Below are 21,954 nucleotides of genomic sequence, written 5' to 3'. Positions count from 1 at the left end.
GGCGTATAAGACGACCCCCCACTTGGAGGCATATTTTTCAGGGCCAAAAAATCGTCTTATACGCCGGCAAATACGGTACCTCATTGGGTTGTTGTCAGGATAAATGGCAGAAGGAACATAAGAGTCCAGTATAGATCAGGTCCATGCCTTCCTGAGCAGGTCTTTGATAGAAAATGCTTCTGGAGAGTCGAGGGCCCTGAGCTGGAAGGGCAGGTAATGTGCCGGATAAGCCTGTATAAATGGTGCCTCATTTAATTCCCGCAACAACCCAAGGAGCTATGGTAGTTGCTAATTACTTCTATTTTAGAAGTGAAGAAATTGAGGCTCAGTGACACTGATGATCTTACCTGGTTGTACATCTATGAGCTGGTAAAGCCAGGACTTGAACCTTGGTCCAGCGGTCCACGGCCTGGGCTTCTAACTACAGTGACATGTGTGTTCACTGCATCTTACAAGCCTCCCTCTTACTGAGGGGTGGCTGTGGGCTGGGCCCTGCACCTAATGCTTCATGTCCAGCATCACAACAATCCTGTGAGGAAGGGGGAATTATATCCATTGACAGATGAGAAAGCCACTTAGGGAGGTCCAGCGACGTGCCTGTTTATATAGCCAATGAATGAAGAAACAGGATTCGAACCCAGGGCCTCCTGACTCCCCCTGCTGTGGCTTCTCTCTGTCTGCCTCCCAGTGCCCCACAAACCTCAGGCCCCTCCCACCACCAGCTCTCTCTCCCAGAACCTCTGCCTGCTGCTTCGACTCCTTGCTCTCCTGGGTCCCCTCCCATCTCAGGCAGAGTACAAATCTACCTCCTTGGCACCTCCCAGCTGAGCCTCGTTCATTCATTCATTCTAGCCCTTGGTCCCCTGGACTCCCTGTCTCCCCACTGGACCCAAAGTTACGCAAGACAATCACAGATCAAACTCTGTCTCAGAGTTTGGTGAAATATTTTGTAATGGCACTTTGCCTGCATGGCAGGGGCATGCGTTGGTAGCTCTTAAAGGAGCAGGAGGCAGTGATCCTGCAGAGCGAGCTCATCAAAGACACTGGTGGAATGGCTGTTGAGTCAGAAGTGGTGCGCGCGCACGCGTGTGTGTGTGTGTGTGTGTGTGTGTGTGTGTGTGTGTGTGGAGGGGAGTGTCTAGGAGTTGGGAGCATGAAGAACAAAGCAGGCCTGAGAGCTGGGTCTCCCTCACCCAGGTCGTAGCCTTTGTCCCCATCTCCCTTGCCCCCAAGGCCTTTGTCTGCCGGGATGCCCCACACTGATGTGCACCCAAGATTTGGCCAAGCCTTGGGGCATCTCCAGCCCCACTTACGTGGTCAATGAGCTCCTTGATCATGCCATTCCACTGGCCCTTGTCATCCTGGGCCCCGTATCTGCCGTCCTCCACCAGCCGGATCTCGTAGGAGAAGCCCAGGATGTGAGCCAGTTCCTTGAGCAGGTCAATGCAGTAGCCCTCGAACCGGTCATTCCCAAACAGGGTCTTGTCGGACTTTCGGAACATGACAAAGGGCTCCTCCTGCAGGGACAGACAGGAGAGGAGCTGAGGGAGGCTGAGGGGGTGGGGGAGGCCGGTTGGGACTGGAGAGCTTGGGCTGGAAGCTCTGCTGCTGTGTTTAAAAACAAAACAAAACAAAAACAAAACAAAAAAAACAAAACAAAACAAAACAAAAACCTTTGGGTGGCTTGGATGGCAAAGCACATTTCCTGAGAGCCAACTCTGTACTTCCCAGAGGGCCTCCTACTGGCGTCCCTGGCATGAGGTAGGGGCTCAGGAGGTATTTATTAATTGTCCAGTGGTCACAGAGCTAGTAAGTGGTGGAACAGGGATTTGAACTCAAGGCTGATTCTGAATCCCATACTCTGTCCGCCGCCCCATCAGCACAGGCCAGAGGTTCTCAGTGTGGCTCCCGGCCCAGCAGCATCTGCGTCACCAGGGAACTGGTCAGAATTACACATTCTCAGACCCCACCCAAACCACTGAACCAGAAACGCTGGGGTGGGGCCCAGCAGTATGTGTTGTAAGAAGCCCTCCAGGGGATTCTGCTGTTGGCTCAAGTTTGAGCACACGGCTGCAGAAGGCACATCATCAAGCATCTTCCCTGATGTCTCTCCCAACTCCTATTTAAAAGATTAGATCTACACACTCCCCGATACTGCTCTCTTTCCAGGGATATCAGTCCCCAGCATTAGGATCGACCAGGTGAGTGATTCCTGATAACCAGGATAGCTGGCATTTGTAAGTGGGCGTGCTGGGCACTAGTAAATCAGCAAATGAGATAATATCGGTGGAGGGCCTAGGACGGAGCCCAGGAGAGCAGGAGGGCTCAAGAGACGGTAGCTGGTATTGCCTCATTTAACCTTAATTTCAATCGTCTGGGGTTAGGTACTAATAATCCCATCTCGTAGGTGTAGAAAGTGAATTCATGAGGATAAGTGACTGGTGGGAGCTTACCTGTCCTATAGAGAGAGGATCTGAACTCAGATTGATGAAGCCTCACTGTGCCAGAGGCCCTGAGTTGCAAGGTGTTTCTCCCTGCGGGGCCGGGGTCCTCAGAAGATAGCTTGTGGGGTCAGAGCACAGTTGATAGCTATTGCATATCAGGCTTCCTCCCTCCCAGGTGATGGGGTGCCAGTGAAGGGTTTTGAACAGGGCACAACTCATGTATCTCATTTAGAAACAAACCCCCGGTGAGCCTGCAAAGAATAACTGGGAGAAGAGGCAGGAAAAAGTGGAAAGTAGCTATTGCCCTTGTCCTGTCTGAGAAACTCAGAATGAAGAACTGTGGAACCCAACATGGCAGAATCTAGGCCCACAGAATGGTTCCAGAGTCCAGGTCAACATCCGAGTCCATGATTCTGCTGGTTCCATGTACCCGGCTTCACTTACATATCTCCATCCTGAGTCTGTGACGGACAAGCTGAACTCTTAGCAAACTCTGCATGTATTGAGTTCCTGCTCTCTACAGGGCACCAACTTAAACTCTTTCTCATAGGCTGTTTGATATAAGCCTCACAAGCTTGCAAGATAGGTGACATTATCCCCATCTGATAGATGAGAAAACTGAAGCTCAGAGAAGGTCAGTAAGTTGCCCAAGGTTGCACAGGAGTCGAACTATATAGTCTGATAGAGTTCAGTTCCAATTCTTCCTGCCTGTAGCTCCTCAGTCTCTTTCTGGGGCTTCACCTCCCCCAAAGCCCCCATGGCACATCCACGTGACAGAATGCCTCAAGCCTGCAGCTGATGGGCGACAACCATTAGCTTTCAGAATGCACCTGTACTGGGAATCTCATGAATACAAGCCCACAAGAAGGCCACACACCTAATTATGGAGGTATCTTATCATTCTCTCAACTGGCGTGGCCATTCCTTTGACATGGGGGGCCTCTGGTGGGGTGAGCAATGGAAGGCCCTGGTGGCGACCCTCGTTGGAGGTCCTTGGGTGCAGAAACCCACCAGCAGCCTCTTGCCAGGGACCTGCTCTGGCGGGTGGGCTCCATTCTCTGACCCTGGATCCCCAGCAACGCCGACTTTCAAAAGCCCATCCCACCCCACAACTGATTTTCTCTAGATTGTCAACAGTCCTTTGGGTTGCTTCAGAGAAAGAGCTGGGGTGTATCTGAATCCCCAAGAGGTTCCTGCCTCTTCAAGGATTCTGAGAAAACCACTTCTCAGTCTAACTGGGTAGAAAGCTGGGCCCTTTGACTAGACTCCATGCTGAACCTCAGCACTTCCTTTCCGTACCCTCCAATCAAGTAGGCTGATCACAGGGTTGGAGAACAGAGCCCAGCTGGCGCCAGGGAGGGTGCTGGGGTTACGCAAAAGAAAGGGGACTTTGGCTAGTGCATACACTACTTTTGTATAAATTTGTCTCTGGGAAGGTGCTGCCTTGAATCCTGGCATGGGGCCTGGTGAGCAAGGCCAGCACGGGGTTTCAGTCCCAACTCATCCTCCTAGTCGGATGCTCTCGTGCAGTGAACGGACCGCAGCACTGTACCTGGTGGCCCTAACGGTAGCTCAAGAAAATATTTGTAGAGAAGGTATCATCTTTCCCAGGGCAATTATCAACCACACATAGATTCCCGGGCAAAATTCACCTTCCTCTGTAACATGGGGATAATACTAGAGCCTACCTCACAGGATTAATGTGAGGATTAATTGAGTCAATCTATGAAAAGCACATAGAAGAGTGCCTGGCAAATATAAACTGCCAATATTATTACTGTTATTATTTCATTTTATTTTTACTAATATCACTATTGCCTCCTTTCTGTGTGCTGGGTGGCCCGTTACCACAGTGAACTTTTCCGCCTAGAGACCATGCCCAATGTCACCAAAGGTTAAAAATCATAACTGGCGGTAGAAAACCCATTTAGGGAAAGGTCCCTGAGGTAGCTCACTTCCTGACCCCCTCTCCCTGCCCCTCCCTGGCTCTATCTTCTAAAATTAGCACTTCATTTGTGAAGCCACCCCAGCCCCCGGAATCTATACATCTCCATATAAATATGCTACTTTTGGAGCAGCTGTAAAATGCCATTAATTTCGGGAAGTGCTGTGCGGATGGCATACATATTTAACAGCCAAAGCCCAGAGCATTAAAATGGTGCTCGCCTTCGTAATGTGTCTCTAGACCTGCAACATTTCCTAGGGGGTAATTCTGAACTCCGCCAACTACTTATTCATGGACTATTTCACAATTTATTACTGGAAATGTCCAGACAGCCAATTCACAAGCTCTCTCGGCTGCTAATCGATTGCTCGGTGAAGGTGCCCTCAATTTCATAACTTCACGCTCTCCTATTGCTCTGGGGGAACCGCTGAAGGAGCAGGGGTAATATTTCTCTTCAACAAGTCACAGGAAACAGGGGTCCAGAAAAATAACCTTTTCTGACTATTGGTTGCCAGGGCTGTTAGTCTAGTTTCCCTCTGATCGCTTATACCCATGCGAAAGCTGGGCCCTGTGCTAAGCTTCTCCCAGGGACGGGACCTGTGGAGTTGGAAGAGTGGGGTATCTTTGGTGGAAGGATCCAGGGGTTAGCTACCTGACAGCTATGTTCCTACACCCCTTCCAACCTAGGCAGCATCCACACACATCCATACACGCATGCACATGTGCACACAATGCCACTGGCACAAATAAAACACATCCTTGAATGTTCTGTCCGCCTAGCCCTGCTCAGACGTACAGGCCAAGGACCCTGGACCCAAGACCTTGACTTGTGCCAGGTAAAACAAGGACAGAGTAATAGGTGTCCTGCCCTCCCAGCAGGTGAGGCCTAGAATGGTTCTCCCCACCTGAAATGGTTCTCCCAGCCCTCATCTAAGCCTTCCTTCACTTTTCCCCTCTCTCACAGCTGGGCACCACGGGTTCACTTGCCTGAAAACTGAGTCTGTGTGGGTCAGAACGTGCACACTACACAAATACACCCATCAGTGCGTGTTCAGACACACGTGTATAACGGCCCCACACCCACACACATGCCCACATATACGCTGACACCACTGCTCACTTCGGCAGCCAAAAGAATACTGAACCTTCTTCAAAAGCGAGGCCCCTAGGAATGAGCTGGGTGTGCTTTCTCGGCGTGTGAGCTGAGGTTTGGGCAGATGAATTTTTCATGAGCTCATGGAAGAGCAGAACCAGAACAGAGGTAGGGGCCAGGCAAGGAGAGGGTGGGGGAGGGCAGGCTTCCAGGCTCTCTGCCTCAGGAATGGGGAAGGCTGCCTGCGGCGATGAGGGGCCAGAGAGAGTGGGGTCAGGGCTCTAGCCATCTGTGTGGCCAGGGTAAGGCACCCCTAACCCCAGCGTTCAGGATGGGGGAGAGGTGGGTTTGGGGATAGCCCACACAGAGATACTGCCCTCTACCACTTCCAGATGCCAGGGTTCTTGGGGCTAGCCCTGTTCGCCAGGGGCAAAGCAGTTGGATCTTCCTGTATTCCTGCCTTATACTTACCTGCCTGTCACTCAAAGCGCTGTTGCCCTGACAACACACTCTAGACCTGCAGGGCCCAGTGCTCTCAGCGGGTGGTGCTGGACCTGCTTTCAGGTTGCCAAGCACTGGGCTGGGTTTTCAGCCAGAGCAGCTGGGCTGGGCCACTGTCCACAACTGGTGCAGCTGCCCCAAAGAGCCCAAGTCTGGGGCACCCCAGGGCTCAGGGACATGCAGACCACACTGAGGCTTTCTGGCACATTCCCCAGAGTGTCTGGACCAGCTCTAGGTCATCAGGTGGCCCTAGGCCAGTCCTGGAGTGGGAGTGGGCATCTCTCTCTCAGAAGACTCCCCCAGGAAGGACTTCTGCTTAAGGACATCTGGGTCAGCAGCCATGAGAGAGGTCAAAGCAATGGGGACCAGAGGGAGGGGATAATCATGATGTCATAGCCAGGAGCTCAGACCTTGGCAAAGGTAGGAGGTGAAGTGGTGGCTGGGACATGGAGTTTTACATACTAGTAGGAGACTAGAGCTATGGAGGGACTCAGGAGGTCACAAACCCTAATGCCTTCAGGGGCCAGTCAGGAAACAACGTTATAATATACAAAAGGAAGCCTTGTGTAAACAATAGGGAGTGGTGGGGTTTGTGGTGAGCCAAGGAATGCCCATCGGGCCTGAAAGGCAGCCAATACAAGTTCAAAGTTTATAATGCACCCTGTGCTAGAGATAACCCCTGCGACCATGGTCAGGTGTCAGTCTGCAGTGAAATTCAGGGCTGTGCTTGTGGACAGAAGCAGAGGTCTTGTCTAGAACTGTCACTCTGCATACTGTATTAAACCCGAGCTTCCTGGGGACTGCATTTGGAATCAATAATAATGTGAATTAAAAACAACAGCAGCTATCACTTAGCACACACTCCGTGCCATTTACATTTATTAATCGTTATTCCTCTCAACTCTCTGAAGTAGGTACAATTATGATCACCTCTCTTTTTCAGATGAGAAAACCGAGGTACAGAATGGTCAAGCAATTGTTCAGGTCATACAACTAGTGCACAGTTAAGCCAAGACAAACCCAAAGCCTGTGCTCTTAGCCATCACAGTCTTATCCCTGCATCCTGCTCAGAGTGCATGTTCCCAGGAGCTGCGAAACTCACGTCTGCCTGGATGAGGGGCAGTGGGACAGATGGAGTTGTGTCCAGGCTACAGACCAAGAGGGGCTGCTCTCCTTCCCTGACCCCTGGGTTCCTAGGAGCCAGCCGGGGTCCCAGGTGGGACCTCCAGTGAGCGCTGAGTATAGCAGGTCAGTTGGGAGCTTTGCAAGAAGCTGTGAGTTATTAACCATGAAGCTGTGAGAAGAGCAGGGGATGTCTGCTGGATTCTGCATCTGCTGGTGTAGAAAAAAAAATCCCCTGTGTCTTTGCGGAAGGGTCTTATGCCCTTGAAATCAGGCTGCTGCCATTTTAATAAAATTTAACCCTGTGATCTTTCAAAGGGTGTGTATTTTGCATTCTTTGGGCATATTATCTTTAGCTCACCTCTTACCGTTAGAATATTGTTTTGGGCCTGAATCATCTTAGCTCATGTAATCATTTCTCCTGCTAATCTCTTAAAGCATACTAGTTTTACCTTTTTAAAGCTTGTCTTCCGAACAGTGCTTTATTTATTTATATCTCACATTTTATTCAGCCCGGCTTTTAATCTTTTACCACCTTTTTATTATTTTATTTTTACCCTTTTTATATTTTTGCTTTGTCACACTTTTATCCTTTTGCTTTCTGCCATTCCGGTTTTACATTTTTTACCGTGTCTAGCCAGAGCTGTTAATTATTTATTTTAATTTTTCGTCTTTCTTGATAGCATTCCTTTTTATCTCCTTCCTTATTTTAGTCTTTCTCTTTATTATTTCCCTTTTAACCTTTTTATTTTGTTCTCTTTCAACTCTCCTTTTATCGTTTCTATTTTTATCTACGTCAATATTCCTTTAATTGCTCATCAGTCCTCACTCTAATCCCTTTGCTCCCTTTGTTTCTCTTTAATCTTTTAGATTTTTATGTTTTTACAATTTTTTTCCCTGTTCCTAATGAGATCTTTTGACTTCCTGGTTTTAGCAGTCTGATTTTTATATTTTTTTAGTTAACAAAAAGTCAATCAGTAAAGGCAGGCAGGATGTATAATTGTTGGGAAAATGCCATTGGGGGGAGTCTCACCCCAAATTGGGGGGGGTGCGCAGGTGTCTCCCCAGGCCTTTCATCCTGGCTCTGTCAGCTTCAAGTCCAAAACCCCCATTAGGTCTCCATCAGCTTTAACGTCGATCCTCTCAATAGTCATAACCCTGGAGACTGGGGCTGAGACCCACAGGCTACAATTGCTGCCTAGAAGCCAACAGTGGCCCTGGTGTCTGCTGCTCACTGGGGTTCCTGGGAGAATGGGGTTTAACTATTACATCCCTTCCTACATCCCTTCCTTGAAAACCAAGTATATGGCTGGTGAATCACACTAGAGGGAAAACATATGACCATCCGGTAGGGCCTGGCTGAGCTCCTTCTGCAGGGAGGCAGGTGGGGCCAGCCTTGCACAAGCCCGAGGAAGGGCCCTGTATGGGGTGCCCAGCCCTGCTCCCAGGTTCCATCCCATCCCATGGCAGCCTTATTTTATCTGTGCACTCCAAACAGGTTGAGTCCCTCGCCCCTTTTTTAGAGGATGACCTCACCATATGGTCCTTATAAACATTTTGCTTTATTATAAGGAGAAGCTGACTGGGGCCAAAATTGTCCTCAAAGAGTCTTTGGTCAGAATCCACCAGGCTGTGACCTGGCTGCCTCTCCCCAATATGGCCCAGCATGGGTCCCCAGGAGCAACACCCTGCAAGGGTGGGGCCTGAGCCTCTGGTCACCCTGGAGGCCTTCCAGGAGGGGCTGGCACATGTGGAGTGGGTGCAGCACTGGTCACTCAGAGGAGGGCAGGGGCCTGAGTGCATCCTGAATACCTTGAGCTCTGAAGTGCAGAGAGCCTGGGAGACCCCAAAAGTCACCCTTGAGTTGAAATGGTCAGAAGGAGATGCTATTCAGTCCTGGGAATGGAGCGGGGTTGGCAGGTAGAGTGACTGTGAACGAGAGATCTTAGGACAGGACACTGTGGAGTATGGCATGTGTGTGGGCTCCTGGCACCTGCTGGGTTCTCTGGGCGTGGCCAGAGTACCAGCCAGAACTGGGGGCACCAGCGGGGAGGGCCTTTTCCCTGGATGGAAGAGATGGACCCTGAGTCCTGGTGCAGGGGGCAGGTCAACCCCCCTTCCTTCCACCCCATCGTGGTTCTTACTCAGACTTCCGGGCTCAGCGAGTGAGTAGGAGTGAGATAGACACACAGGCCTCTACAGAAGGGCTGGCCAACCAGGTCTCAGGCAGGCATGAGGTCTGACCATGCGATCTTTGGGATGAGGCCACTCAGCCACCTCTTGGGGTCTCTGGCCTGTGGCCATGAGCAGAATTCCTGTGTTCCAAAAGCTCTGAGAGCTATCTGAGCCACCCTCACTGTTCCCATCTTCCTGCAGCTCCACCTCCCCCTCCTCCCAGCCCCCCAGCAGCCTCATAAGAGGTACCCAGTCAATACTGGGTGGGGCAACGGAGGGGCCTCTCCAGCCCTGATGGCCACCTTGCCCTCGGATCAGACAGTCCCTTCTTCTGCAGGGCTGCAGGCTCTTACCAGCACTGTGGTGACGATAAGTGACCTATTTGTCAGAGAGTCGGTGACGTTAGGGCCTCGGCCTTTGGCGACTTCTGTGATGTTGAGCCCCTCGGCAGGACTCCACACCCCAACCTGGATGGACAGACAGACAGAGAACAGAGTGCTGAATCCTAGTCTCTCTATCCTGTCTCCATACCAACAAGCCTATGTCAGTCCCATTCCTCATGACCATCACTGTCATGGCTAACACATTTTGAGCTAACATTTCTGACAGCCCTGCTGCCTCCCTCCTTCTAGGAGGAGGTCCTCAAGATGTTGAATCTCTTGAATTCTGTCACCTCCTCCTTGGTGGCAAACCCTTCACAGCTGAAGGGGAAAATGTGGAGGGAGAGGCGAACATAAGGGAAACCCAGGGAGCCCAGTGGAAACTGTCCTGGTGTGGCGTTGATGCCATGAGGAAATCAGGGGCTCCGGGTCAGGGTCAGGGTCAGCTCCTCTGCCAGGACAGAGTTATTCTGAGCCTGATGGACCTCCCACCTCTTGGGGAAGACCTTGGGCACCCAGCTGTTCACTCACTAGGGTCTCAGCCCCAGTGCCAGCTCTGGGGCCAGGTACCCTCCAAAGCCCAGGACAGGGCCCAGAGCAAGGGAGGTGATCACTAAGCATCTATGGAATGAATGAAGGGATGAGGAGGTGTGTCCCGTGCAGGAGGGCTGGCTGGGCAGGAGGCTGGCCTTTGTAGCTGTCTTGGGGGGTGGTACAACAGAGTAGATGACCCTCAGTGGGGGCCTTGGATGCCACTGGGTTTGCAGGCAGTTTGCTTTGTGGTTTTACTTCTAAAATTGGCAGATGCCCTGGCCAAGGTGGCATAATCTCTGTCCCTACACTGCTCTTGTTGCTGTCAGGCCTGAGGCTGGAGAGAGGCAACAGAAGATCAAGTCTACAAATCATTCGAAAGTCCTGGGCCTCTTAAAGGTCCTTTTGGACCCAATCCTGCCCAGCCCTGCCCCCATCTCAGCTCCTCTCTTTCAAGGACAGTTTCGGCATGCCCATTCTGTCCTTGGCCCAGTGGTGGGTAAGGGGGGTTCCTCAGGAAACTTAATCAATTAAACAGAGAGGCCAAGTGCAAACACCCCATTAAGAGAGCTGTGCGAGGCAGATAGCAGAGAGACATGTAATTATGCTCGGGTAATTCTGCCTTAATCCTCCCAAAGCCACCGGCTGGAGCTGGCTGGATCAGCTATGACCCAGCTCTGCAAACACAAGTGATGATATGAGAGGGAGAGTGGCTGTGTCTGGGGGCTCAGCAGCCTCTCCAGGCAGGATCTCTGTCTTTGCAGACCTCCCAGGGTAACAGAAGAGGAGACAAGGAGATAGAGTGAAAGAGGCTCTTCTCTCAAGCGGGCTGAGCTCAGCCTGGGTGCAGGAGGCGCTCAACAAACATCTCTCTAGAGGCCAAATGAACAGCGGGAACCCTTGCCCCAGCAAGCATCTATTGAGTTCCAACTGCATGCCCTGCTAGACACCAGGTGCCATGGGGACATGAGGATAGTTAGAACTGAGGAGGACCTAGCATGCAGGGGTTCTCTGCCCAGAATCCGGATGGTTGAGACCAGGAGCCACTAGAGGTGGGTGCCTCTGCCGGTCAACCTTAGTACAGGTATAGAAGACAGAGTTTTTCCTGAGTATTAGCTGTGGTCAGTTTGTACCAGTTCCTGGGAGAAGGATGGTGTGGGTGGGCTCAGCGGGAAAGAGTGCTCTGATGACCAATTACTGATGCCAGCCACAGGCACGGGAGTGGGAAGTGGTGGCACATGTGCCATCTAATTGCCACCCTTAGAATTTCAGGCGATCCCCAGAGACCGATAGCTGAGAGAACAAAAAGGAGACAGCTACTTGAGTGAATTCTGTATTGCCGTAGTACTGCCCGAGGAGGAAGGGAACTCCCTAGCACTGGGGAAGTTTAATAGAAGCAGGAAGACTGCTTAATGAGAACTCATACAATGTGTACAGGGTTGGACCAACTGGCCTTGAAGATTTTAGGAGCAGAGGCCACAGCCCATCCTGAAGGCACTGATGCTATTAGTTGACATGAAAGAGTTGCAGTGTTATGGTGAGGTTTCCCTGGCCGCTCCTCCCCAGCACAGTGGCCCCATGAATCTGTGGGAAACTTAGGAATGAATGGAGTAAACTTGGCCACAAGGTGGAATCCAGGCAGAGCCAGAGGGAATGAACCAAGAAGACCCAGGCCACGCCTGCTTCCAGGGCAACCGAGATGGATCACCTGGGTGAAGGTCCCGGAAGAACACGAGGGAGGGAGAGTGACTGAGACGGTGGAGACGAAGCCTGGAGAAGCAAGCTAGGGCATTTTCTGAAGAACCTTAAAGGCTGGGAGGGGGCAGAAGCTCACTGACTGGGCACTGGGGAGCCACAGGCAGTTTCGGAACAGGGTAGAGCTGGGCTTTGGGAAGCGTCACCTGTGTGTGCACTCGAGTGGCTGGAGAGCTCAGGAGTGAAGGTGGGAAACCGGGCGAGAGTGTCAAAATAACCCAAGGAAGAGGCCTGAACCAGAGTGGGCGGGGAGGGAGGAGAGGAGTCAGGGCTCCTGAAGGCCCCCAGGCATTGGAGCTGGCCTCTCCACCTCCTGACCTCTGCTCCCTGCATTTTATACACCCCACTCCCAGGGTTGGAGAGGTGCCCTGGTGGCTCCCCGGGCCCAGCCTGCGGTGGGAGAGAGAGTAGCTGAGCTCCTGGCCCCGAGGTTCCAGGAGATACTGAGAATCAGGGGCTGATGTTAAATCCGCCTTCTCAGTCCAGCAGCCTGACTCTGATAGAATATGCTGAAGGCTCCCAGGGATCAGAATTGACCCCATTATAGACATTTCCATGGTAACCAGGTGGGGTCCCCAGGCCCTGGCGGACCTGCTTTGCATGTCCAAACTCCCTGGAATCATAGAGGCCTTAGAAGCCTAGGGCAGTTCAGAAGCCATGTGTTTCAACGTCACTCCAAGAGTAAGGGTCACTCCCAGTCTCCCAGACAAGCAATTATTTTGTTCAATTATTGCTTGAATGCCTCCAGTGACACTGAGCTCACCACTCCTCAGGCAGACACCGCCCTGGTCCTTAGAAAGTTTCACCCAAGGACAGGTCTGTTCCTCTGTCCCATGACAGCCCTGCAGGAACTTAACAACAGTCTGCCTGTCCCATGAACCTTCCATTACTTTTCCCAGGTTAAGCATCCCCAGTGGCCCTGGCTCTGATGGCTTGGGTGTCAGCTGTGGCCAGGCCCCTGGGTTCTGCACCCTTCATCTCACTAGGGCTTCATGGTCTCTGAAGAGCCAAGGCACAGGCCACACTGGGTCACGTCGAGCCCCAAAGGGGCGGCTGCATTGGGTCTTGGCCCCTCCGTCTCCTGGGCCCACGCACCTTCTCCAGGCCATCCTCCTTCAGGCTGACGATGTCCAGATCGAAATCAGTCCGTAAGCCGCTGGTTTTGTTGAAAACAATCCGTCCGGTTAATCCTTCCCATTGAGCCTGCCGGAGGGGAGAGGGCAGAGCGGCAATTCCTCAGGCTCATAAATCATCGTTCAGTACAACTGTACAATGTTTCACTTTAATTACTCCTTGCACTGATACTGTTCCCCCAAGACCATGATTAATTAATAATCACCTCCATCATTGCTCGGGCTGTGGTGCGAGCCAGCGATTTCCATAAATTCTATTATGCTCTTTAGCCAGCTTTACATTTGCACCTTTTCGTGTACAACATTGATCTCAGACGCACTCAAATGAGCCCCCGCCTCGAAGCCATGAGAAGGGGAAGCCCACGTCAGATCCCCAGAGAGGGGCAGAGAGACAGGCAGGTGGAGTGGGGCAGGCGAGACCTACCGAGAAGGCAGGAAAGCCACGGGGCCAAGTCTGCTCTGGTTGGAAGACCAGACACTTGGGGTGGCCCTTGGAGAGCCAGGGGAGACAGAGAAGGCCACCCCTGCCAGCCTCAGCCCCAGCCCCGCGCATGTGTGATGAAGGACTGTGGCAACAGAATGCTGGGTTCAATGGCAATCAGCGGTGTGACCTTGGGAACGTCATTGCACTTCTGTGCCTCAGTTTCCTCATCTGTAAAACGGAACTAATCATAGTACCCATTTTACTAAAATGGGAGGAGGCTGAGATAAGTACTGTAAAATGCTTAGAATGGTGTCGCGTACAACCTGAGCGCTGAATAAATAAATGGTAAGTTTTCACGAGCATCATTAACGCAGAGAGAGGCAGGCAGAGGTTCAGAGAGGGTTCAGGACCCAAACTGAGAAAAGCTCCATTTCTACAATAGATCAGAAGCTGGTAAACTACGGGCAGGCCCAAATCAGCCCGCTGCCTGATTCTGTAAACAGTGTTCCCACTCCCAACCACGCCTGTGTGTTTACCTATTGTCTTTGGCTGCTTTTGCGCTGCAACTTTGGAGCTGAATAGTTGCAACACAGACCATCTGGCCTTCAAAGCCTAAAATATTCATTATCTGGCCCTTTGCAGAAAACGTTTGCTGACTCTCGTTCTAGATAATATCTCTCCCGTGGGCCCGGAGCGTTAGCTGTATAAGGTGCTTCATGCTATGCATGTCATGCAACCTCCACAGAGACCCTGGCAGGCGATGGTGCCCATTGTACCGATGAGGAAGCAGGCCTGGAGGGGCCCCAAGCTCACAGAGGGGGTAAGAGGGTGAGTCAAGCTGCAGTGGGATGGAGTGGGGGTGGGGGCCCCAGGGCCCCACTCCTCAGGCTGGAGCAGTTCCCTCCTCTCCCTCTTCCGAGAGGTTAGGATGCAGCTGGCACACAGGTAAAAGCCCGAAATGTACGGCTTTTGTGTGTCTGGGGGAGGAACAAACCCACACATCCTGGAGTCCTTGGGAACAAAGGTGGGCTGGGAACTCACACAGCCCAATGGGTCCGAGGGCCCAGAGCGTGGGGGGGGGCAGGAGAAGGTCTGAATATCGGAGTCCTTGCTGGGCCACACTGGGCTCCTCAATCCCTTGCAGGGTTTGAGAAAGGCACCCTAAATGTCCCTGCCCCCTCTCCCCCAGGAGTAAGTACACTCACACTTTGACACACAAATTCGTGGGTTCACAGATCCCCGGAGGCCTAGCTGTAGATCCGAAACCAAAATGCTTGGGAATCTAAGCACTTGGGCAGCTGTCAGGCATGAGCTCATTCAGTTTTCATCACAAGTCTGCCAGGTGCGTGTCACCGCTGACCCCGTTTTACACTCATGAGCACTGAGGCTCCAACAGGGCCTAAGTTGCGCAGGCCCCAAGCAATGGTGGTGTGGATTCCCTGTCTGCAGGAGGAGAGCTGAGGCGCCTGGGGTCATCACGCCCAAGCTGAGTGGGGAGCTTTACAGAGCCCCGGGAGCTGGAGCCGGAGGTTGAGAACGGAGATCAAACATGCATCAGAGAAGGTGAAGACGACTGTTTGCGACCTCGCACGCACGAGGCTCAGCTTCTCTCAGGCTGGCTCTCCAGTCCCTCTGCCACCCCCTCCTCTGTAGGCTCCCACATCCTCAGGCTGTCTCCTGGCCCCCAGGGGAAATCACAGCAGGTGCCTTCAAACCTGCACTCTCGTGGGGAGACTTCCTCCTTGTTAGCGGCTGAAGAATTAAATGCCAGCAGGGGCGCGGCCTGACGGTGGGCAGGGGCAGGGCCAGGGCAGCGAGCCACTGCAGCTCCTCCCCGTGACATTTCCCAGGCCTCCCACCCCTTCCAGCCTCGGCTCAGGACTCGCTAAATGAAAGATGCTTCACACGCTCCGAACTCCGGCCTGGCATTTTCCAGCTCCTCTCGGAAATGCCAAGTCTTTAAAATGATTTACTGTCACGCAGTCAGATGGGGAGATGGGCAACGTGGAAATGGTCTGAGGGAAGACTGTGCCGGGCTCTAGCAGGGCACCTGGAGCCCGGTGGAGGTCAGCTGTGGAACCATGGGCGAGCCACATGGGGCTCTGTGCTTTGGTCTCCACACCCTAAAACGGAGGTTAAGACAAAGATGTTTCTGAAAGGGTTCTGTAAAGGTGTGTGAGTGATGTGGGCCATTCACTGGGCCTGGGGCCAGGAAACAGGAGGGCCAGGCCCCCTGACACCTTCGTGAGCCTGTCAGCCCCGGGAGGGAGAATGGGACTCCCCTTTCTATGGCGTGGGCAATGACAAATCTGCTCTCATCCAGGCTTTATCACTGAGCCTCAACCATTCCAAGGGGTAAAGGATGAACAGGGTGGGGATCCCTGAAACTATCGGGTCTGGAGGTCCTCTTTAGCTAAAAACCTCCCAGGGAACAAGAAGCCATAATGCTGACAGTCCCGATAGAAACAATAGCAATAGCAGTCAATCTGTTCCACACTTGCTCTGTGCTGGGCGGAGTTTTAAGTGTGTCACACATCCCCTAACTCACTCAATCCTGCAACAACCCTGCTATTATTTCCACTGTACAGAGGAAGTTCAGAGAGGTTCAGTAGTTTGTCTAAGGTCATACAGCCAAAAAGTGCTTAAGCTTCAAAGCCACCTTTGTCTGGCTCCTAAGAGTCACCAAGACCCTCATGCTGGCCTCTGGCTACTGAGCTGGAGGCCTGCCAAGGAAGGGAGCATCGGGCATGGGGGTCAGGACCCCGAGTTCCCTGAGAACGAGCCGACGATCTCCCAGGCTACCCAGGGGCAGTGGCCAGTCGGACTTCCTCCGCAGTGTTGAGGGGATGGATGACAAGGGACCATCACGGTCCTCTTGTAGCAAAACAACTGACACGAGTCCCTTCCAGGGATGAGGGGACTGGTGCCAAAGACTTAACTGCTCCTTCACAGGGACTATGAGATGGCGTTTGCCAGGAGATGAAACTGATGCTTGGGGATATCCAGGAACGTGTCTAAAGCCACACAGCTGGGAAAAAGGTAGAGATAAACTCCAAAGGCACGTGTGTCAACGCTCAAGCTTGTGTCTCATCCATATTCCTGCCAGTGTCACTTGAAAATGCAGCAGGAGCTGTCACTGGCCTCATCCCAGGCAGTAATGGTGAATGCAGGACCCCTGGGAAAGCTGCCCTGTCTGCTGAGTATAAGGTGGTGTTTTCTTTGTCATTTACCCTCATAGCGCTGCCTTCCTTTTGGTATAGGATTGCATTCATTAATGGGATTACTTGATTGATGCCTGCCTCCCTCCCTAGGCTGTGAGCTCTGTGAATGCAGGGGCTCACCTGTTTAAACTCCGTGCCTGGCACCCAGCAGGCCCACACAAATATCTATTGAATAAATGAACTCCCAAGGCAGCTGGCTTCATTTCTGGTCCATTGTGATTGCTACAAAGAGATCATCTATACAGAACCCACCTGGATAAGTTCCCCTAACTGCACTTGATGTTGCCCTGGACAGGGTCCCCCTCTTTGACCCAGGATCTTCCCCTGAACCTTCTTCATCTACCATTTACTGGGAGTTGACTCTGCCCAGCCCTGAGCAAGGTGCTTTGTGCACAGTTTCCCACTGTCTTCCCCACAATGCTTTGGGGCAGGCACTCTTACTATCTCCATGTTACAGCTGGGGAAACTCAGGATTGGAGTTAGTCATCTCACCCAAAGTCACACAGCCAGTTGGATGGAGCCAGGATGCAAGCCCAGACCTTAGCTTCCCCCATTTGTAAAATGGGAACAATAAACTGCCATCCATAGTTTACAAGGACAGTGGTGCTGGAGAGAGTCCTCTGAAATTAAAAGTTGGCACTGTGTGTTTCCATGGTCACCTTCTTGGCAACAGGACAGGTTTCTGCTCTCCAGTTCCTTGAAATCAGCTCCACGGATGGGACTTTTCTACAGGTGTCATGGAGCCAGGAGAGCTGGGTCCCAGGTGGGGAAATTGACTGATGGGCCCGTGACATGAGGAGGAAGTGTGGGGCTGACTATTATTCACTGAGCCTCCTCGGCTGGTACTGTGCTAAGCACTTTCCACTGGTGTCTCCTTTCATCTTCACAGCATCCCCATGAGGCAGGCATGCTTTGTGCCCCAGTGTACAGGTGAGGCAACCAATGCTCAGCAATGCCCTCGGGCCTGCCTGAGGTCACACAGCCAGAGGCAAAGACCCTCATCTGTTGTACTTTAAGCCCATGCTGCATGCTGCCAACAATGCCGGCCACCCACAGAGCACCTGCTATGTGCCAAGGATTTCGCCTCTCAATCACCCTGTAAGATTGGTCCTATCAAGCTCATTTTTACCCAAGGAAACTGAGGCTCAGAGATGTGAGGCAACTTGCCTGAGTTCGTGTGGATTGGAAATCAAATCTGTCTGATTCCCAAACCTGGGCCCTTGACCACTCTGCAGCTCTGCAGCACGAATGGCCCCCAGGGAGATGGCCCTGGTGAGGGATGCGGGGGGCACTCACCTCCTTGATGAAGTTCATGAAGCGGCCGCCAAAGCGCCAAGCCTTGTGCCGATGGCACTGCAGGGAGTTCACAGTCATCTGGGGGGCCCGCTGGTAGCACACGGACACGATGTGGACGGCATCATACAGTAAGGCGGCATCAGTCTGGAGGGGACGGCCCAGGGACTGCCTGAGAGCCGCTCTAGAGCATCCTTGGCCCACCCCGCCCTGTCCCCCTTCCCCTCCCCCACCAAAGACACATAGTGTCCTGGTGAGGAAAGGGCCATGAGGTCCTAGAAGTGACCCTGTTCATGCCCCTGGTTAGAGGACAGGCTTGGGTGGATTCCGCTGCTCTGCAGACACCTGACTCCCACCTTCGGCAGCTCAGCCCTCCCGGCAGTCCCTCCCACCCCATCCCACTGCCCTGCTGTTGCCTAGGCCCTGCCCACACCTTCGCCTTCCTGCCTCCCCAGCCTCTGCCGGTCAGAGCCGAAAGCCCCCCATGCTCAGGATCCACTGGTCCTTATCCAGCTCTCTGTAGCCAGTTTCCATGCCTGTTCTCCCACCCTTGAGGTGCGACTATGTCTGATTCCTTTGTGTCCCTGGCTCCTAGCCTTAGATCCGGCTGACACATGGCAAGTCTTAAGAAGGAAAGTGGTGGGAGAGAAGAAAGTGATAGGGAGGAAGAAAGGAAGGAAGAGAGGGAGGGAGAAAAAGAGGGAAAGAAGGAAGGAAGGAAGGAAGGAAGGAAGGAAGGAAGGAAGGAAGGAAGGAAGGAAGGGAGGGAAAGAGAAAAGAAGGAAGGGATAGGGGAGCCCTTGGGTTTCGCCCGCCCTGCCGCCATACCATCATCACTCCGTCCAACAGGCCGGACTCTGCCCGGGGAGCCGCCTGCAGCCGCTCCATGGACCACTTCTCCACGATGGCGGAGACATGGGGGTTGTCCACGTTGAGGATCCGGAACCCTGTCAGGTTCACCCCCGAGTAGCGGTAGGGCTCCAAGTCTAACGCATAAAGATCCTGACAGAGAGAGAGAGGTTCATGTAAGTAAAGGTGTGTCCACTGTAAGCGCCAGCCCCCTCTCCACACTCTCTACTTGCTCCCAGAGCTCTGCTGCAGCTCCCTGCAGGAGGTGAGGCCAGTGGTGGGAGCCCCCACGGGAGCACTGGACTTGGAGGTGACCGAACACCCAGCCACCTGGTGGCTGACCCCATGTATTGCCAGGCCTCGGACAAGTCACTCAGCCTGTTTCTTCACCTACCAAATGGGGACTGTGCCTCCTTTACAGGACCTGGTGAAGCAGTTCTTATAAAGCGCCCAGTCTCAAGCATCAAAGCAGCTTGATAATGATCATAATGGTCATTTCCTCCGATGGGTGGAAGACACCCAGAGGGAGGTGGAAGGAGGTATTTTATTTCCCAAAGGAGGCTATTTTAAAAGTCTTTTCTGCTTGGGACTCAAAGAGTACTACTGCCCAGGCCCTGTCCTCTCCCCGCCTCCCCCATATCACCAGCCAGGGCCCCCTCACCCCCTGCCTCCCCCACATCACCAGCCAGGGCCCCCTCACCCCCTGCCTCCTAGGAGCAGCTGACCAGAGGTCAGCCTGTCTGTCTGTGGGCCAGGTCATGTCCAGTCTGGTGCAATGGGCAGGCCCTGGCCTAAGGGCTAGGAAAACAGGCCTTCAGACATGGGGCAGCCCAGCTTCAGCCCCTCCCCGCAGCTCTGGGGAAAGGGGCTGGACACAGAGGGAGAAGCCAGGTGCGCAGCGGAAGAGAGATGGCAGTGGGGTGGGAGGTGGGAGCATGAGGGGCAGAGCAGAGCTCCATCCTGCTAAGAACACCGACCCCAAACCCGGACATAAGGCAGGAGAGCAGCATGTCCTTTCAATGTTGTTTGGGAACCTGGTTTACCAGCCCGCCCAGGATTATGTGATTCTCCTGGAAAACGTACCTGGGTTTGACTTCACTCTCAGCTATTGGTTAAAGGCTCAGGCCCTAGTAGATTTTTGTCCATAAAAATGGTAATCCCCAGGGTTGTGGTTTTATTGCCCTGTAGGACATGAATCCATGTTGTATCGAACCCAGCAGCCTTATTCTAAGCGTTTCCCCGCCAAATCCCTAAATCCTCAGTCCCTCCAAAGCTCTTGGAGCCAGCATTGCCATCCTACTGGTGCCCTGGTGTCTTTGACACACGTTTCATTCTATGTTTTTAACTTTTTGACAAAATTACTTTGACACTCCAGGGCCCCATCCCCCATGCGTGGGACAACTGAGCCTTAAGGTGGTTGTCTGAACTCCTCATCTACTGTCTGTTCTTCTCCACACCCTCCCCTCCCCAAGCTGCCTTCCATCCTGATCGCCAATCCATTCTCTCTCCTGGGTCCCTAGACTCAGTCACTCCATCACATGCTGGGAGACAGTGGCTGGGGACACTGTGCTCGTCTCTCATGGCTACAGCCATCGGGGTTAACATCCAGCACCATCACAGTGGATTTGGTTCAATCGAGGTGAGGTCTTTTGCTCAAAGTTTCACATCAGGGGAGGAACAGCGTCAAACCATTGGCACTTCAACGATGCATGCCCCCCCCCAGGCCCCAGTTCACATCCACTGGGCGTCATTACAGTCACTCCCCACATGGCATTCAGAGGTGTCTTTCTAAAGGATAGATACAGTCCTGTCACTCACCTGCTGAACGTATTTTAATGGCTCCTATTTCCTTCTCAGAACAAAGTGCAAATTCCTAAGTATAGTTTACAAAGCTCTTGGCCCCTCTGGCCTCACTTCCTTCCCACCCTTTCCCATTTCCCACTCCCTGTGGCCAGGGAACACCAAACTACTTTCATCCCCTTTTCCTATTCCTCGCTGGCCCCTGTCCCCATCATGCAGCTTCTCCTCCTGAGTCAGTGCCTTTGTCTGTGGTCTATCCCCAGGCTGGAACGCCTGTCTTCTCAACCCTTCTTGGGTGGGCTGTTCTCTGAGATTCAGCTCAAGTGTCACCTCTTCCAGGAAGCTTCCCCTGACTACTCCTGTACACATGCATGACAGGGTAGGTCAGGGATACTTCTGTTCTTATCCTGGGGCCTCTGGGATTTTATCCCACTGAAAACAATTGTCTGTGTCTGCGTCTGTCGTCCCCTTTGAGCCCCTGAGCCAAAATACTCTCGTCAACCAAAGCAGATATAAGGGTCAGCCAGCTGAGTAGCTCTCTGGGGTGTCTAAACAGTACTGGGCAGAGTCTGGGGTGGAAAGACTAGTGCTTGACATCCTCCTCTCAGGGGGAGATCTCTATGGGGCTGGAAGTTACAAGTGGTTTGGTAAATTGCCTGGATGGAGAATGAGGCCCTCAACAAGGCTGCTTCAGGAACAAGAGATCTTACCCAAATTACTTTTGAAGGAGGCGAGTCTGGGAAGATGGAGGGATTGTGTTTTTCAAAGTAAGGTCTGCAAGTTGGGGGCCGGCACTGAACTGTGGGGGCCACAGAAGAGAAGCTGCGCTCCGCGCGCAGTGGGGGCCCGCCTCACTCTTCCCCTGCACTGGGCTCTCCAGTTCAGTGTGGACCTTATAGCTGAGGCCTGAAAGGTGTCAAAGCATTCGCCTGCCTAGGGCCTCTGTGACTCGAGGACCAGAGGCCAACCAGACTCAGTGGGAAGGGTGGCACCTCTGGCTTCAGCTGGGGCTTGGATGCTGGTGACTCCAGCCCTTCCAATCTCCAGATGCAGCTTTTGATCTGCTGACACTTACGCAGTGGCTGCATATCACCCCAAGTCTGGGCTTAGCTGCAAAGTGCTGTAGGGCTGTGGCACCAAGTGCGCCATCCCTGTGACATGAGAGCAGTGACAACAGAGAGCTGGTAAAGAGGTCTCTTTGTCCAGCTCCAATTTTTTTTTTTAAATCCAAACTGCCCCAGGCTGAGACCCCAAATGCTGCACACAGTGAACTGTGTACAACCTTGCT

General features: G+C 52.8%; 1 protein-coding gene across 2 annotated transcripts in view; it reads right to left on the bottom strand.

Moving 5' to 3' along the window:
• The window catches only part of GRIK3 (glutamate ionotropic receptor kainate type subunit 3), a 229,115-nt gene that overhangs the window by 39,644 nt on the left and 167,517 nt on the right, over nucleotides 1-21,954 (bottom strand). For both annotated transcript variants that reach the window (XM_019658746.1, XM_019658736.1), the window contains exons 6-10: nucleotides 18,846-19,019; nucleotides 18,021-18,164; nucleotides 13,042-13,149; nucleotides 9,634-9,747; nucleotides 1,314-1,517 (exon numbers count right to left, since the gene is read on the bottom strand). In XM_019658746.1, the coding sequence (XP_019514291.1) occupies nucleotides 1,314-1,517; nucleotides 9,634-9,747; nucleotides 13,042-13,149; nucleotides 18,021-18,164; nucleotides 18,846-19,019 (744 nt within the window). The remainder of the gene's footprint in view (nucleotides 1-1,313; nucleotides 1,518-9,633; nucleotides 9,748-13,041; nucleotides 13,150-18,020; nucleotides 18,165-18,845; nucleotides 19,020-21,954) is intronic.

Source organism: Hipposideros armiger, unplaced genomic scaffold, assembly GCF_001890085.2.
Source record: "Hipposideros armiger isolate ML-2016 unplaced genomic scaffold, ASM189008v1 scaffold_10, whole genome shotgun sequence".
Classification (NCBI taxonomy): domain Eukaryota; kingdom Metazoa; phylum Chordata; class Mammalia; order Chiroptera; family Hipposideridae; genus Hipposideros; species Hipposideros armiger.
The sequence above is the reverse complement of the archived record's forward strand: the minus strand, read 5'-3'. Positions and strand labels throughout refer to the sequence as shown.